Raw genomic sequence first — 18,677 nt, forward strand, 5'->3', positions numbered from 1 at the left:
AAAAAATAAACATGAAATAAAAATATGTAGACAAAAAAAAAACTATAAGCATGTTTACCACTTCTTTACTGCTGTGCTATTATGTATGTTGTACAGCAGCGAGGACAGGATGGAGGGGGACTCACAGCCTGAGCCCTCTACGTATGTGGTGGGTGTCAGCTGTATTATACAGCTGACACTTGCCGGTAACTCCCGTGGTCACTATTGGGACCAATCACGACATTTAACCTGTTAGACAGGACTGCAGTACCTAACAATGGTTCATATGGGTGCCTCCATCTTGCATGACAGATGAACACTCCCCTTGACGTCATCGGAGGCCGCTGATTGGTTGCCATGATAGCCCGGAGCTAGACTCTAATAGCGACTCTAATAGAGAAGCGGTATATTCACAATATACTGCAATACAGTTGTATAGCAGTATATTCTATGAGCGATCAGATCCCCTAGGGTTAAGGTTCCCTAGGGGGCCTGAAAATAATAGTAAAAAAAAGAAAAAAGTTTTTTAAAAAATTACAAATATATAAAAATTCAAGTCACCCCCTTTCCCTAGAACACATAATAATTATATTAATAATTCTTTTATTTATATAGCGCACACAGATTACGCAGCGCTGCACAGTAATCTAATAGTAAACAAGTAAAATCATAAACCATTATTCCCAGCTGTGATCACTGTAATGGAAAAAAGTGCCCGATTCATCATTTTTTCACCATTTTGCAAAACATAAAATCAAAAGGTAGTTTAGTCCTCAACATGGTATCAATGAAAACTTCAGCTTGTCCCGCAAAAAATGACACCTTACACAGGTCCACACACCGAAGTAGGTAAAAGTTATTGGTGTCAGAATATGGCAAAACTAAAAAAGAATTTTTTGTACATAACATTTTGATTTTTAAGTATTAAAACAATAAGATGTCAAAACAAAGCCCATAGGAATATGGCACAACTGGAGTGGGGGGCTTGGCAATTTTACCAAATTTGGAATATATAAAATGGTGCCAGTAGAAAGTACAATTTTTCCCATTTTAATATAAAGTTATGAAAAGGTTGTACAGTCCCCAAAATGTTTCCAGTGAAAACTTCAGCTCATCCTGCAAAAACTTACACCTTACACAGCTCCGTGCACCGGAGTATGGAAAAGTTACGGTAGTCAGAATACGGTGATATACAGAAATTTCATTTTTAAAAAATGTATTTTTAAGGTATTAAAACATAACAAAAACTCTGTAATTTTTTGTAATCTCTGCGATCACACTAACCCAAAGAAAAAAGGGGAGGTGTCGGTAAAAAATTCATAAAAAATACACAAAAAAGTGGCGCAGTTGTGTGTGTGTGCGTATGTAGGGAGGGGGGTGTCAGTTACGGAATTTTTTTTAGCTTTCCGATATTACTAGAAAGTACAATTTCTCCTGCATTTAACGACTCTGACAATCTCGTATTTTTATAATAAAGCGCCCCCTACAGCTGGGGGAGAGGGGTTGGGTCTAATGTTCCTAGTCATCATATTTTAAAACGGTTTAAAGGGTCAGCTCTTGACTTAAAGGGTTACTATCTGCAGATGGCGCTAGCGAGTTGGTTTCCCTCCTTCCGGAGGGGTGTTAATCCGCAGGCCAGGAACTGGAAGGAGAGACATTTTCTGCTGCCTGTGAAGCGGTGAGGAGGCATCTCCCGAGTAGACATGTACTACCGGAGGATGGATCTGGACGTAGCAGCCATGATCTCCGAGGTAAATACCAAAAGGTGACAGATTTGCAGTTTTTTCCACCCTGAATGTGTTCTCGTGTAGCTGCACGTCAATGATTTCTAGATATGCATGCATCAGAAGTCACGGCGTGAATAAAGTCATGTGGAAAGTAAGTAAAATTTTAGTTTTTTTTGTTTTTGATTTTATTTTAGGTAGAGGCCCGTCCTGCTCTATGGGACAAGAGCTGCAAGGCGTACACGGACCGGCACCGGAGGAATACAGCGTGGTCTCAGATCTGCAAGGCTCTATACCCGGACTGGAGCAGGCTCACACAGTCCCAGCAGGGAGTCATTGGTGAGTATACGGCTGTAGATACACCGCTTGGTAATGTCGTTAGTGTGGCGTGTCAGCGCGGTCACATTCTGCTGACATCGCCGCCTTGTATGGCCGTCAAGAGCAGCGTGACCGTTGGGGGATTAGCTACGGCATTGACTCTCACGACGCAGGTCCTGACCCCTGCAGTCCCCGGGTTAGGTACAAAATAGGGTCTGTAGGTTTGTTCTTAAGTTGAATTTGTATGTAAGTCGGACCTGTATATTTTATAATTGTAACCCCAACCAAATTTTTTTTGGTCTCTGTGACAATTGGATTTTAAAAATGTTGGGTTTTCATAAGAACCCGGATTAACAATAAATATTAACTACAGACACTTTTAATAACTGTTATAGCTGTTTATTGTAGCCTAAAGCTAAAGTACAGTAACTTACCAACTTCCAGAGGTCCGTTTGTAACTAGGGGTCGTCTGTAAGTCGAGTGTTCTTAAGTAGGGGACTGCCTGTAGTCTGGGGAGGGGATTCATCAGGTCGCAATGTTTACGTGCCTGCTGTTGGCTTTGGTTTATGTTGTCTCTCTACCGTTTTGGCACCTTTATTTATATTTCTGCCCATATATTTGTACCTTTTGTATGTGGGTTGTTATGAGGTGACTTCCGCTATATAATTTGGTCATTTTTGCCCTCTATTTTACCTCAGATTTATGAACACGAAACAAGTTCATTGGTAATATTTTAGTAGAGATGGAATTTAGTCACTCGTGATGGTGTGGGGAGACACTGACATATAGAAAGTAGTTTCTTGACAGCTAAAATTAGATTCGGTGTATTATTTACCATCATTTTGGTTACTTCAAACACTATTTTACCTCAGGATAATGACGGGGATACATGTTTAATAACACTATATTTGTGGAGAGGGGATGTATTGTCTCGTAATGGTGTGGGGAGACTGTGACATATAGAAAGTAGTCTTTCGGTGGCCAGAATTTGGTTAAGTGTATTATGTACCGTATATGCCGGCGTATAAGACAACCCCCAACTTCTGCCCTAAAAATATAGAATTTGGTATATACTCACTGTATAAGACTACCCCTCTCCCAAATGAAAAAAAGTCTGCTTAAAACTTTGCAAAACAAACAAGAGAGCAAGTGCCTGGTGATCATAACTGTAAGCTGCGATATTAATGAAGATCCGACATGCTTCTGTAAGTGCCGCCTGTGACCCCCAGCTCTGTGACGCCGACCGCTGTGACAGGGCGGCTGCATTAGCATACAGCACGCCGCCCCGTCAGCGCGTACTAAGCCTCTTCTAATGACTGTGAGAGGCGGACTGCCGCGCATGCGCGGCGGTCCCAGGAAGCGGCTCTCTACACACTGACAGGGAAAAAAAACACCTCACACAGTGCGGCCCCCGTATATCCGGCGTATAAGACGACCCCCCACTGTAGCCATTATTTTAAGGGGTTAAAAAGTAGTCTTATACGCCAGTATATACAGTAACTATATTACATATACATGGTTATTTTGGCCATTTTTTTTACCTCCGAATAACCATGATCCTTACTACTATTATTGTGGAGAGGGAACTTGTCTCTTAAAGGTACGGGGATATGAGTAAAATAGTTCTTTGGTGGACAAAATTTGGTTCAGGGTATTATATAACCATATTTTGGATATTTTGCCTATAGTCTACCTCAGAGTTATTCCGAAGAAAAATGTCTCTTGGCCCTACAGGCAGGGAGAGGCAATTTAGTGACTCGGTAATGATGATTGGGGACATAAAGAAAATAGTTTCTCAGAGTTCAGTGTATATTTTAAATAATATTTTACCTCAGAATAACTATGGGGAATCATGTTTCTTAACGTTGACATGTTACCTCACAAGTATCGTGGAGCGACAAGTCTCAATGGCGCTACAGCTAGATAGCGTAAACTACGCAATGTTGTGGGGACGTGATGACATGAAGAGAGTTTTTTGGTGCCACAAATTTGGTTCAGTGTATTATTTAAGCACATTTTGGCTATTTTGCTCCATATTTTACCTCAGAAATATGGGGAAACAGGTTTCTTATCACAACTGCCAGGGAGAGGACATTTTCTTGAGCCTCTTCGATGTTCTTGGGACACTGTGACATGTTATTGTTTTCATTTCTTTTGCCGGCATCGGTTTATTTTATATGGTGGTTTTATTTGTTATTACTGGGGGTGGTGTTCCATCTTTAAGATAGCGGAGTGAAGCTTAGATTGTAGTTCCGCACTTGTTCTGGTTTTCCGTCAAGCCTTTAACCACACCACCACGTCATTTGTGGAAAAAATTCCAGTCATAGACTGGGCTCTACACATGGTGACCACAATCTTGTACATGTCCCGTGGGAGAGTAGGATAGTCACCAGATTTACTTCAACCCTATAGACATCCCCCCTTCCCCCTTACTACAGGCCCCCGGGCTGGACGCTTCCTCCTGAGAAGATAATCTGCATTCTAATGCTTCTTCTCAGATCTGTCTTCTGGAGAGCGAGGAAGCATGCAAGGCCGGAGGTGGTTTGGCCTGAGATCAATCTACATGGCTTACCTGCTAAATATTACCAACAGGCCACATGACCTGAAATACAAACCATATGTTAGCCATATTTCTAGGAATGAACACTTTGTGGTGACTCAGACTCGCAGTATCTTAGTAATCAAAGATTGTGCAATTCGCCCCAAGTAATAGACCGTACTTCACGCACCATCAGAACCCTTTTGTTGATAGCTACGCCTGTGAACTTCACCACGTTTGTCCGTACTTGTCCAATCTGAGCATACGTGTTTTCTGGAAATTCGTGAGGAATAGTTTTGGACAAGTGTTCAATCACAACCAGGGGCGTAACTAGGATAGGCAGGGCCCCTTAACAGACTTCTGAATGGGTCCACTACCCCCTTAAAAATATACAAATTTGTTTACACATGGATTCATATATGATATATACATATTGGAGCTCATTTACTAAGGGCCGCACGCTGCACTTTCGTTGGACTTTGCACCTTTTTGTAGATTGCACGCTTGGACAGGTATTTAACAGGTGTCTGTGCTGGGATTTTGGCACATGTGATCTTTTTTGGTGCAGCTGCGCTGGCTAACATGCGACACAAAGTATATAGTATAGTATAGTGCATGTGTCGCTTCCCCGCTCAGATCCGACAGAGTTCACCTTCTTCTTCGTGGTGCATGTAAGTGCATTGTCTTGCGACACATTTTAAAAGTTAAATTCCGCGCTCAGTCGGAATCAGTCGGATCGTACGACGCCTCCCCCCCCCCCCAATTTGTGTTGCATGGAAACCAGCGCAGCAGCGCCAAAATCCGAGTGCAAACACCAGTTAAATACCTGGAGATAAAGCACCACCAGTGACTTGATATCCTCTCTGTATACGAGAATTCTCCTTCAAAAAGTGTTCATTGACAACATGTCCTCTCCGAATTGAAATCACATGAACAGTCAGCCTACGGTAGCACGTGTATGGGGTGGTCAAGAAGACTAGCTCAATCAAGTGTTTGGTCATAGTCATTAAAAGTATCAGATAAAGTTTTTCAGGTGAAATCTTTTGATTTTTTTCCAAGACGAGTGACCAGGGGACTCCTGGACTTCTAGCAGGTTGATGGAATCCCCAGAGCTTCTTCAGATGTTTGACTTGCATTCTTTTCCACATCTGGTTTACATTCCTTCAAGAAGTAACCTCAGGCGTTTTTTATTGGTGGACCAGGGAATGCCATTCATTGTCATTGACAACATCGTGGTGCTTTTTGTGGAAAGAAGAAAGATGACTAACCATCAGTCACACACCATGATCAATTTAGCTCGGGGCTACAGAAAAAAATACAACATTGCTGGAATTGATGAAACGACACCTGTTGGGTCCAAAAAGTTGGATTTTATGAGGCTGGCCAAAGATACATCTCCATTCCCCGTTTTTTTTTTTTTTGTGTAAGACAATTAGGTGTCTTCATCGGTCATTGTGTTTTGGTGGCACTCTGATAGCAAATTTTTTTTTTGGACATGTTATAGAAAGGGACATCAAAAATCGATGGAAGACCGTGAGGGACCGGTTCTTCAAATTTCTCCGTAACATGGAAAAGGATGGGACCTCCATCTACCCTTATCCAAAGTGTCCATTCTTCGAGGAGCTGCTGTTTCTGCTTCCCAGCAGGAGCCTTCGACTGTACGTATATTATTGCATTGGCGCTTCCGTTTTCTTTTTTTTATACTTTATTGTAATTGTATTTGTTTCCACAGCTCTGGTGGAACTCCTCAAGCAAGTGAGCAACCAGCTGAGACTCCGGTTGTACAGACGGCGCCACAAGAGTTTAAGATGGAGACGATTCCTTTACCAATCGTGGTGGACACTGAGAAACCCAACGGGAGCCAAGAACTTCAGGCAGGATCGTCAAGGGTTGCCACGCCATCACTGGATAGTGCTGAAGAAACAACATCAGGGGCAGCCTTAAGGATGACCACAACACCTATGCATTCCTCTCCCGCTTCCCGTACTGCACCAACTCGTGGTTGGGGCCGGAAATCCCTCCGAGCAACGGACAGGCAGCTGGATGTAGAAAGTGAGGCCATGTCCCTTATCCGGAGGGCCGACGCTGATGACGACTGTGACTTTTTTGGATATGGAATCGCAGCTCGCTGTCGTCAGATGAGTCCGGGAGTCCGAAATGACTTCATGGCATACGTCTATGCCGCGGCAGCCGCCTTCGACTCTGCAACCACCCTGCCTGAACTTGGAGATATGATCAACCACTTGAGATCCGTCACTGGCCTAAAAAAAACTCCTCATCCTCCATCTTCTTCCTCAAGGCTAGAGGTTGCGTCTATCTCCTCTCAGACTGACCCCTTTAATCTTAATGCCCCTTAATTTTCCCCTATTCCTTTAAACCGGTGGTGAGCCTACCCTGTAGGGTCCTGGTTCCACCACCTCCCAGGAACTGCACCACCACATGTTACACTGATTGTTAATTTATACCCTAGTTAGTTTTTGGGAAACCTAATTGAGAACAACGTTGGCTGCCACTGCATGAGATTTGAGGTGCTACCTGTATATCAAAGAGAACCAAGTCTTTAGTCTAGAGCAATGGTTATTAAGCTGGGTTCTATCGAACCCTAGGGGTTCGGTGAGTTGGTCTCAGGGGTTCAGTGGCACACACATATTTGATTTATAGCTAAAGGTGGGTTCGTTGAAAGTGCATATGAAACTGGTGGGTTTGGGACCCTCAAACAAGTTTAATAACCACTGGTCTATAGGGACCCTCCACCTGGAAAGCAACTGTAGAGTGGTATTACCTGAAGACCTCTGTCTTACTCCGGGTGCATCTGTAACTTTATTTTTCTATTTCCCCCATTTGGACTCTCCCAAAAATGGCCCTTAACTTCTTCAGGAAAGTCATGTGTAAGTCTTGGACACACACCCTCCACACTTAAAGTCTTGGGGGAAGTGGAGTCTTTGTAAATAGTTATTTAAGTGGGTGGGAGAGAACTTTAGTGAGCTGCAAAAGTAGTATGCTACTGCTAAATAAATTTTATAATTTTATAAGTAAAGCGCCTTCTCATGTTTTTTTTTGGATAAAATAGTGTGAATGTATCTATTTTTTCATGCAATATTACAGAGCTGCACTCACTATTCTGCTGCTGGTGCAGTCACTGTGTACATACATTACATTACTTATCCTGTACTGATCCTGAGTTGCATCCTGTATTATACCCCAGAGCTGCACTCACTATTCTGCTGGTGGTGCAGTCACTGTGTACATACATGACATTACTTATCCTGTACTGATCCTGAGTTACATCCTGTATTATACTCCAGAGCTGCACTCACTATTCTGCTGGTGGTGCAGTCACTGTGTACATACATGACATTACTTATCCTGTACTGATCCTGAGTTACATCCTGTATTATACCCCAGAGCTGCACTCACTATTCTGCTGCTGGTGCAGTCACTGTGTACATACATGACATTACTTATCCTGTACTGATCCTGAGTTACATCCTGTATTATACTCCAGAGCTGCATTCACTATTCTGCTGGTGGTGCAGTCACTGTGTACATACATGACATTACTTATCCTGTACTGATCCTGAGTTACATCCTGTATTATACTCCAGAGCTGCACTCACTATTCTGCTGCTGGTGCAGTCACTGTGTACACACATGACATTACTTATCCTGTACTGATCCTGAGTTACATCCTGTTTTATACCCCAGATCTGCACTCACTATTCTGCTGCTGGTGCAGTCACTGTGTACATACATGACATTACTTATCCTGTACTGATCCTGAGTTACATCCTATATTATACTCCAGAGCTGCATTCACTATTCTGCTGCTGGTGCAGTCACTGTGTACAAACATGACATTACTCAGGATCCTGTACTGATCCTGAGTTACATCCTGTATTATACCCCAGAGCTGCACTCACTATTCTGCTGGTGCAGTCACTGTGTACATACATTACATTTCTTATCCTGTACTGATCCTGAGTTACATCCTGTATTATACTCCAGAGCTGCACTCACTATTCTGCTGCTGGTGCAGTCACTGTGTACATACATGACATTACTTATCCTGTACTGATCCTGAGTTACATCCTGTATTATACCCCAGAGCTGCACTCACTATTCTGCTGCTGGTGCAGTCACTGTGTACATACATGACATTACTTATCCTGTACTGATCCTGAGTTACATCCTGTTTTATACCCCAGATCTGCACTCACTATTCTGCTGCTGGTGCAGTCACTGTGTACATACATGACATTACTTATCCTGTACTGATCCTGAGTTACATCCTATATTATACTCCAGAGCTGCATTCACTATTCTACTGCTGGTGCAATCACTGTGTACAAACATGACATTACTCAGGATCCTGTACTGATCCTGAGTTACATCCTGTATTATACCCCAGAGCTGCACTCACTATTCTGCTGGTGCAGTCACTGTGTACATACATGACATTTCTTATCCTGTACTGATCCTGAGTTACATCCTGTATTATACTCCAGAGCTGCACTCACTATTCTGCTGCTGGTGCAGTCACTGTGTACATACATGACATTACTTATCCTGTACTGATCCTGAGTTACATCCTGTATTATACCCCAGAGCTGCACTCACTATTCTGCTGCTGGTGCAGTAACTGTGTACATACATGACATTACTTATCCTGTACTGATCCTGAGTTACATCCTGTATTATACCCCAGAGCTGCACTCACTATTCTGCTGCTGGTGCAGTCACTGGGGGTCATTTACTAAGGGCCCGATTCGCGTTTTCCCGACGTGTTTCCCGAATATTTCCGATTTGTGCCGATTTTCCCTGTGTTGCCTCGGTATTTTGGCACGCGCGATCGGATTGTGGCGCATCGGCGCCGGCATGCACGCGACGGAAATCGGGGGCGTGGCCGAGCGAAAACCCGACGGATTCGGAAAAACCGCTGCATTTAAAAAAAGAAATGTGTCGCTTGGGACGCGCTTACCTTCACTTGGTCCGGCCCGGTGAACTTGAGTGCGTTCAGATGCTTTTCAGCGCAGCAGCGCCACCTGGTGGACGGCGGAGGAACTACCTTGATGAATCCCGGCCGGACCCGAATCCACTGCAGAGAACGCGCCGCTGGATCGCGAACGGACCGGGTAAGTAAATCTGCCTCACTGTGTACATACATGACATTACTTATCCTGTTCTCAGTTACATTCTGTATTATACTCCAGAGCTGCACTCACTATTCTGCACACCTGTTTTGGGCAAAGTAGCAAATGATCAGCAACTTTCTGGCACAAAGTTGTCTGCTTGCAGCCATGATGGTCATTTTTTAATGGACTGTTGTTCAAAATCTGCCAATTTTTACCTCATGTATATGGTATGCTCAAAAACATGCATCTAGGCCGGAAGGAGGCCTATTGTTTACTATCAGGTCTCAATTACATCACACTCTCCTCCATTACCCCATTGATGTGTAGAATTGATGTGTCATTCCAGGAGTAGGGGGACACTCCAAAATACTGTATTCGGGAACAATACGCCCCTGAATGTGGTCTTCATCTGGAACCAAACACGTATTACGCGCAACCTGTGTTCTCTTTTAAGAAGACTTTTACATATAGCATGGGACTTAAAACTGTGGTAGAAATTTCCCCTTCCACCTGTCCTCATTGGAGGGTGTAATTTTTTGTGTGTACAGCTACTGTGTATAGAGGCCACTTCACCCTTAAAGGACATCTACCACCAGGATGAAGAATTGTAAACCAAGCGCACTGACATACTGTCAGATTTTGCTCTTCTTTTAGCTTCTTAGGACCTTGTTTTTAAGAAATAAAGGTTTTAAACATTAGGTAATGAACCCGAGGGGCTCCAGGATCCATAGATATCAATGAAGCCTGGAGACCCTTAGGCTCATTTGCATAATTTAAAAACTTTTATTTCTTAAAAACAAGGGCCAACCCCCAATTTTAGCACTTATCTTAGAGTCCTATGCCCTATTTTAACTGGTATTATGAGTTTTGCCCCCTATGTTATCCAAAATTTGTGAGTCGTGTCTGTACTTTATCTGCTATTTTTGAGTCCCGTCCCTTCTTTTAGCCGGAATTTATTTTAGCAAGTATTTCTGAGTTGTAAAGGTGGGAAACTCTGGTGATTAGTGCCCCAAACCCTGAGAACATATTAGCAAAGCGTCAACTTTGCTACAAAATGGGTCCCTTCTGTTGTTGCGGCAATTGGTGGCTTTGTTATTATAGACAAATTCGGGTCCAAGCTTATGGAAAGTGACAACCAGAGATACAAACAAGGTCCTGGTGCCTTCAAATTCAACTGAATATGTCCCCTTAAAGGGGTCTTCCCGTTAAAGGTGTTTATGGTATGTACACAAAACTTCTCCGGGTGATCACAGTTTGGCGGTTTCCGTAAAATCCATGTTTTGTGGAAACACCCCTTTAAGACGAAGATGTAATCTTAGGTAGGAGCACTATATAATGTCATTGCGCCATCTGTGTCCGATTTTCTGGACCGTGGCGAGTGAGGCAGCCAAGTTTAATCTATAGTTAACCATTTCACTGCTGAGGATTTATGTCTGCGGCATTAAACGCTGGACATTTATGGAAATTACCCCTCAGCCATGATGTGAGGCATTTTTGTCACATATGACCTTCCTATAGGAGATGACAGCGACCTCGGGCCTTGTTTACGCTCCAGACACAGAATTCACACCTAAATCCTGAGCCTCCAGGAGCCATTCCCGCAGCAGTGCACACGAATCAGGGATTTGACGGTCTGGTCACATGCCCTGGGACAAATCCGTGCAGAATAATGAGCGCTCTGTGGGTTCTTTATAGCTGCAGATTCCACACGGAAAGACCATGGATTAAACGGTCCCGCGTCACCATGGAGATAATCCGCTGCTGGATCTGAGCGCCAATCCTCTGCAGTAATCCAATATTCAGCTCCAGATTTCTGCTGCAGATTTTCAGACCAAATTCTCTCCTCGTTTAACTCTATGATTGAAGTTCTAGGTGGTATGATATATCTTTTACAATCAATTTTACTGTATCCATTGAGTAAGCTTGGTTCTGGTACCAAATACATGTAAGAAGCTTGGTTATGGTACTATATACAGGTAGTGAGCTTGGTTCTGGTATCGTATAAACGTAGAAATATTGGTTTTGGTATCATATACAGGTAATGAGCTGGGCTCTGGTACCATATACATGTAGAAAGCTTGGTTTCAGGACCATATACAGGTATGGTGCAATATATTTAGAAAGCTTGGTTCTGGTATAATTTACACGTAGAAAGCTCTGTTCTGGTATTATGTACATGTAGACAGCTTCGTTCTGGTATTGTATAAATGTAGAAAGATTGGTTTTGGTACCATATACACATAGACAACTTGGTTCTGGTACCATATACGTGTAGAAAGTGGTTCTTGAACCATATTCATGTAGAAAACTTAGGAAGCTTAGTTCTGGTACTATATACAATGAGTGAGCTTGTTTCAGTAAATATATGGTGCAAATATATTTTTGTATTAAGCATGGTTCTCCTTCCTTAGACTGACAGATTCTGGTACCATTTCACGTAGAAGAATTTGTTCATATATATATATTACTGGTTACATGAAGCAATCTTGATTCTGGTGCTCTATCTCTGTTGTAAATTTTCTACCACCGCCAATTCTATGATAGAATCTGATTCTAGTACATGATCTACTTTGATAGCTTGATTCTGGTACAGGCGGTCCCCTACTTGACTTACAAACAACCCCTTGTTACAAACAGACCTCTGTATGTTGGCAATTTGCTGTATTTTAGTCCAAAGCTACAATGATCAGCTAGAATAGTTATCAAAGGTGTCTGCAATTAAGATTTCTTGTTAATCCTGGGTCTTACGACAATCCACAAATTTTAAAATCTAATTGTCACGGAAGCCAAAAAGTTTTTGACTGGGGTTACAGTTATAAAATATACAGTTCCGACTTACATACAAATTCGACTTAAGAACAAACCTGCATAACTTATCTTGTACGTAACCCGGGGACTGCATATATATATATACACACTCACCGGCCACTTTATTAGGTACACCATGCTAGTAACGGGTTGGACCCCCTTTTGCCTTCAGAACTGCCTCAATTCTTCGTGGCATAGATACAACAAGGTGCTGGAAGCATTCCTCAGAGATTTTGGTCCATATTGACATGATGGCATCACACAGTTGCCGCAGATTTGTCGGCCGTACATCCATGATGCGAATCTCCCGTTCCACCACATCCCAAAGATGCTCTATTGGATTGAGGTCTGGTGACTGTGGAGGCCATTTGTGTCCAGTGACCTCATTGTCATGTTCAAGAAACCAGTCTGAGATGATTCCAGCTTTATGACATGGCGCATTATCCTGCTGAAAGTAGCCATCAGATGTTACAGGGTACATTGTGCTCATAAAGGGATGGACATGGGCAGCAACAATACTCAGGTAGGCTGTGGCGTTGTACCAAGGGGCCCAAAGAGTGCCAAGAAAATATTCCCCACACCATGACACCACCACCACCAGCCTGACCCGCTGATACAAGGCAGGATGGATCCATGCTTTCATGTTGTTGATGCCAAATTCTGACCCTACCATCCGAATGTCGCAGCAGAAATCGAGACTCATCAGACCAGGCAACGTTTTTCCAATCTTCTACTGTCCAATTTCGATGAGCTTGTGCAAATTGTAGCCTCAGTTTCCTGTTATTAGCTGAAAGGAGTGGCCGTTTGACGCATTTTGTTCCTTGAGACATTATATGGAGGAACACAGTGACTCCACTAGTGGAATAGTGAGTGCAGCTCTGGGGTATAATACAGGATGTAACTCAGGATCTGTACAGGATAAGTAATGTCATGTATGTACACAGTGACTGCACCAGCAGCAGAATAGTGAGTGCAGCTCTGGGGTATAATACAGGATGTAACTCAGGATCTGTACAGGATAAGTAATGTCATGTATGTACACAGTGACTGCACCAGCAGCAGAATAGTGAGTGCAGCTCTGGGGTATAATACAGGATGTAACTCAGGATCAGTACAGGATAAGTAATGTCATGTATGTACACAGTGACTGCACCAGCAGCAGAATAGTGAGTGCAGCTCTGGGGTATAATACAGGATGTAACTCAGGATCAGTACAGGATAAGTAATGTCATGTATGTACACAGTGACTGCACCAGCAGCAGAATAGTGAGTGCAGCTCTGGGGTATAATACAGGATGTAACTCAGGATCAGTACAGGATAAGTAATGTCATGTATGTACACAGTGACTGCACAAGCAGCAGAATAGTGAGTGCAGCCTTGGGGTATAATACAAGATGTAACTCAGGATCTGTACAGGATAAGTAATGTCATGTATGTACACAGTTACTGCACCAGCAGCAGAATAGTGAGTGCAGCTCTGGTGTATAATACAGGATGTAACTCAGGATCAGTACAGGATAAGTGATGTCATGTATGTACACAGTGACTGCACCAGCAGCAGAATAGTGAGTGCAGCTCTGGAGTATAATACAGGATGTAACTCAGGATCAGTACAGGATAAGTAATGTCATGTATGTACACAGTGACTGCACCAGCAGCAGAATAGTGAGTGCAGCTCTGGAGTATAATACAGGATGTAACTCAGGATCAGTACAGGATAAGTAATGTCATGTATGTACACAGTGACTGCACCAGCAGCAGAATAGTGAGTGCAGCTCTGGGGTATAATACAGGATGTAACTCCGGATCAGTACAGGATAAGTAATGTCACGTATGTACACAGTGACTGCACCAGCAGCAGAATAGTGAGTACAGCTCTGGGGTATAATACAGAATGTAACTCAGGATCAGTACAGGATAAGTAATGTCATGTATGTACACAGTGACTGCACCAGCAGCAGAATAGTGAGTGCAGCTCTGGGGTATAATACAGGATGTAACTCAGGATCAGTACAGGATAAGTAATGTCATGTATGTACACAGTGACTGCACCAGCAGCAGAATAGTGAGTGCAGCTCTGGTGTATAATACAGGATGTAACTCAGGATCAGTACAGGATAAGTGATGTCATGTATGTACACAGTGACTGCACCAGCAGCAGAATAGCGAGTGCAGCTCTGGGGTATAATACAGGATGTAACTCAGGATCAGTACAGGATAAGTAATGTATGTACACAGTGACTGCACCAGCAGCAGAATAGTGAGTGCAGCTCTGGGGTATAATACAGGATGTAACTCAGGATCAGTACAGGATAAGTAATGTCATGTATGTACACAGTGATTGCACCAGCAGCAGAATAGTGAGTGCAGCTCTGGGGTATAATACAGGATGTAACTCAGGATCAGTACAGGATAAGTAATGTCATGTATGTACACAGTGATTGCACCAGCAGCAGAATAGTGAGTGCAGCTCTGGGGTATAATACAGGATGTAACTCAGGATCAGTACAGGATAAGTAATGTCATGTATGTACACAGTGACTGCACCAGCAGCAGAATAGTGAGTGCAGCTCTGGAGTATAATACAGGATGTAACTCAGGATCAGTACAGGATAAGTAATGTCATGTATGTACACAGTGACTGCACCAGCAGCAGAATAGTGAGTGCAGCTCGAGGGTATAATACAGGATGTAACTCAGGATCAGTACAGGATAAGTAATGTCATGTATGTACACAGTGACTGCACCAGCAGCAGAATAGTGAGTGCAGCTCTGGGGTATAATACAGGATGTAACTCAGGATCAGTACAGGATAAGTAATGTCATGTATGTACACAGTGTCTGCACCAGCAGCAGAATAGTGAGTGCAGCTCTGGAGTATAATACAGGATGTAACTCAGGATCAGTACAGGATAAGTAATGTCATGTATGTACACAGTGACTGCACCAGCAGCAGAATAGAGAGTGCAGCTCTGGGGTATAATACAGGATGTAACTCTGGATCAGTACAGGATAAGTAATGTCATGTATGTACACAGTGACTGCACCAGCAGCAGAATAGAGAGTGCAGCTCTGGGGTATACTTACTATAGAGATAAGCAGGAGTACAGTATAATGCATATAATAATCTCCCTATTAGGTTATTAACCCCTTAGAAACCAAATCCACACAAGTGACTAATTATACACAGAAACATAGGCGGTCACATGACCTCTGTGCGTCACGTGGCTCTACATGACATGCCCCGCCCTCTTTGTAGTGACGTCATGCTGGCGCTGTGCAGGTCTATGCTGCGGCCTCATACAGGGAGAGCGTTGTACTGCTCCGTCCAGCACAGCAGCGCCACCTACCTACAGAGCTTCATACTGCACAACACGGAGGTGGTGACGGATCACCTGACCCCGGAGATTAGGCTGCACCTCCTCACCCCCCGCTGTAAATACTGGCACCTCCGGCCCGAGCACTGGCCTTATGCAGAGCCCTACTGGGCCATCTACTGGCCGGGGGGACAGGCGCTGGCGAGGTAAGGGTGGGCGCGCCATCTTGTGGCCACAATGCGGAATGACACCCAGGTTACCGGAGGATACATCACGGCCGTATAGGAGTATACAGTGACTGCCCCCTTGTGGCCGCATGCAGAATGACACGCAGTACTTGTAAATCATGTATGTTAGGGGCTGGTAGTTCTCCTATAGGAGGTCACTTACCTACATATATAGTTATAGTTTCCATGAGTCAGCACCAACACTTGTAACTGGTACCAATCAGATTACTACTTTATCAGCAACAGGATCAGCACCCCCATCAGACCAGTCAATACTAGTACCGGGATCAGCCCCAACAAAAGGCACCAGCCACAGCACCTCTATATTAGTACAGAGATCAGCACCCTCATCAGGCACCAGCTATAGCACCTCTATATTAGTATTGGGATCGGCACCCCCATCAGGCACTAGCCGCAAAACCTGTATATTAGTACCGGGATCAGTACCCCCATCAGACACCAGCCACAGCACCTCCATACTAGTACTGAGATCAGCGCCCCCTTCAAGCACCAGCTGTAGATCCTCCATATTAGTACCGGGATCAGCACCCCCATCAGGCACTAGCTATAGCACCTCTGTACTAGCACCAGGATCAGCACCCCCATCAGGCACTAGCTATAGCACCTCTGTACTAGTACCAGGATCAGCACCCCCATCAGGCACTAGCTATAGCACCTCTGTACTAGTACCAGGATCAGCACTTCCCTCAAGCACCAGCTGTAGCACCTCTATATTTGTACTGGGATCAGCGCCCCCATCTAGCACCAGCTGTAGCACCTCTATATTTGTACTGGGATCAGCACCCTCATCAGGCACTAGCTATAGCACCTCTGTACTAGTACCAGGATCAGCACCCCCATCAGGGACCAGTCACAGCACCTGTATATTAGTACCGGGAGTAGAACCCACATCAGGCACCAGCTGCAGCACCTGTATATCAGTACTGGGATCAGCACCCCCATCAGGCACCAGCTGCAGCACCTGTATATTAGTACTGGGATCAGCACCCACATGTGGCACTGTTATATGGCAGCAGGCCCGGCCCTCTCATCTGGTACCAGTCCAAGTACTACTATATCAGCACCAGGGTCAGCCCTTACATCTGGCACTATTTACGGCACCATAAAGCAGCGCCAGGCTTGAACCGATTTCCTTAGAGCCGCCCCCCCCCAATCTGGACCAGGCAGAATCTGGTCACATGTCACCCCTGCAGGCAGCAGATCTTAACCCCTTCATGCCTGTAACATTGTCCTTGTAGGTACCTGCTGGATAATCCGGACGTGGTCAGACGCAGGAGCTTGCTGGATCTCGGGAGTGGATGTGGGGCCGTATCCATCGCCGCCAAGATGAAGGGAGCCTCTCGTGTAGTCGCCAATGATATTGACCCAGGTGAGGGGTGATGGGGGGGAGACCCCACATTCAACCATTTATCCCTCTATTACATGGATATGGGATAACATTAAAGGGATCAGAAAACCACAGCCACTTTCTCCTAGAAACAGCGCCACCTCTGTCCATTGGTTGCATCTGGTATTGCAGCTTACATCCATTTATATCAATGGGGCTGAAGTGTAATATCAGACACAGCCTATAGGCAGGTGGGGGCGCTGTCACTTGTTCTGTTTCCGTGTATCTGTGCCCATAACTCTTCTCTCCAGTTGCAGGGGCAGCGCTGGGCCTGAATTGTCAGCTCAATGGAATCGAGGACTTCCCTTTTAACCCGGAGAATATGATCGGAGGGGAGACTGGGTGCTGGGACCTGATCGTCCTGGGGGACATGTTCTATGATGAGGAACTGTCCCATTCCTTGCACCGTTGGCTCAGACGTTGTATGGAGCAGCACGGGACCGTGGTGCTTATCGGGGACCCCGGGAGAGGGCACTTTTTGGGGCACCCCATACAGAAGCAGCTGCGGAAAGTGGCAGAATATTCCTTAACGGACTCCACCAAGCAGGAGAACTACGGGCTGAGCACCAGCGCCGTGTGGAAGTACGAGCCGGAGTGGCATGACTTGCACACCGTTATGTGATGCCAGATACTGCCCTTAAAGGGGTCATGATTGCCAAGAAAGAGGCCTTATCAAAGCTGCAACACCCTGTCACCCCTCAGTGACTGGAAACGGGGAGCTCCGCCTACCTGACTGCTTAGCATCTGACTCTTCTCATAGAAAAGATCTTCCCCATGGCAAAAGGAGGAGGAGCCTATGTAACAAAATATTTTATAGCTTTCGGGAAATTTAAAGGGAATGTCTTTTCTAATCGTCCCTGGAGAGATGTGTAATCAGACCATTGAGTGTGTTGTTAGTAGCAGCAGGACTGTGATATATGGATGTGTATTCCAGGATTGTAGCTTCTCCATGTGCACTGGGGTGTGTCCTCACACTGCTGTGCTCTCTGCATCCTCTGCTTTCAGTTCCTGGTTGAATATTACAGTAGTTTCATATTCACAGTCCTGCTGCTACTAATAACACAGACAAAGGTCTGATTACACATCTGTACAGGGATAACACCCAACGCTGGCTGCAGCTTTGCATAGTCTGTACTGCTGGCAGATTAAGGAGGATTATATTTTTGCAACATTTTATATTTTATTACAAAGTATGTGAAATAAAGACAACTAAAACTCATATTG

The 18,677-nt window shown here is 44.4% G+C and overlaps 2 protein-coding genes across 3 annotated transcripts; both read left to right on the plus strand.

Annotated features, from left to right (window-relative positions):
• Nucleotides 1-1,562: 1,562 nt before the first annotated feature.
• LOC140126143 (uncharacterized) lies at nucleotides 1,563-7,597 on the plus strand. Its single transcript, XM_072145272.1, has 4 exons — nucleotides 1,563-1,730; nucleotides 1,901-2,042; nucleotides 6,065-6,218; nucleotides 6,293-7,597. The coding sequence occupies exons 1-4, from the start codon at nucleotides 1,683-1,685 to the stop codon at nucleotides 6,915-6,917; spliced, it is 969 nt and encodes a 322-aa protein (XP_072001373.1). The 5' UTR covers nucleotides 1,563-1,682; the 3' UTR covers nucleotides 6,918-7,597.
• An 8,030-nt stretch (nucleotides 7,598-15,627) lies between these two features.
• ETFBKMT (electron transfer flavoprotein subunit beta lysine methyltransferase) lies at nucleotides 15,628-18,669 on the plus strand. Of its 2 annotated transcripts, none has more exons than XM_072145274.1 (3): nucleotides 15,628-16,024; nucleotides 17,305-17,435; nucleotides 17,711-18,669. In XM_072145274.1, the coding sequence occupies exons 1-3, from the start codon at nucleotides 15,708-15,710 to the stop codon at nucleotides 18,073-18,075; spliced, it is 813 nt and encodes a 270-aa protein (XP_072001375.1). In that variant the 5' UTR covers nucleotides 15,628-15,707; the 3' UTR covers nucleotides 18,076-18,669. The 2 variants fall into 2 exon arrangements, with proteins under 2 accessions (XP_072001375.1, XP_072001374.1); XM_072145273.1 differs by having other exon boundaries at nucleotides 15,642-16,024; nucleotides 17,705-18,669.
• The last annotated feature ends 8 nt before the right edge of the window (nucleotides 18,670-18,677 follow it).

The sequence above is a fragment of the Engystomops pustulosus genome, chromosome 4 (assembly GCF_040894005.1).
Source record: "Engystomops pustulosus chromosome 4, aEngPut4.maternal, whole genome shotgun sequence".
NCBI classification, from domain to species: Eukaryota; Metazoa; Chordata; class Amphibia; order Anura; family Leptodactylidae; genus Engystomops; species Engystomops pustulosus.

Coding starts and splice junctions, on each gene's coding strand:
- LOC140126143 (XM_072145272.1), top strand. CDS start 1,683: ATGTACTACCGGAGGATGGATCTGGACGTAGCAGCCATGATCTCCGAG. Junction 2,043..6,064: donor GTCCCAGCAGGGAGTCATTG/GTGAGTATACGG, acceptor GACATGTTATAG/AAAGGGACATCAAAAATCGA. Junction 6,219..6,292: donor CCCAGCAGGAGCCTTCGACT/GTACGTATATTA, acceptor TTGTTTCCACAG/CTCTGGTGGAACTCCTCAAG.
- ETFBKMT (XM_072145273.1), top strand. CDS start 15,708: ATGACCTCTGTGCGTCACGTGGCTCTACATGACATGCCCCGCCCTCTT. Junction 16,025..17,304: donor GGGGGACAGGCGCTGGCGAG/GTAAGGGTGGGC, acceptor TTGTCCTTGTAG/GTACCTGCTGGATAATCCGG. Junction 17,436..17,704: donor CGCCAATGATATTGACCCAG/GTGAGGGGTGAT, acceptor TCTTCTCTCCAG/TTGCAGGGGCAGCGCTGGGC.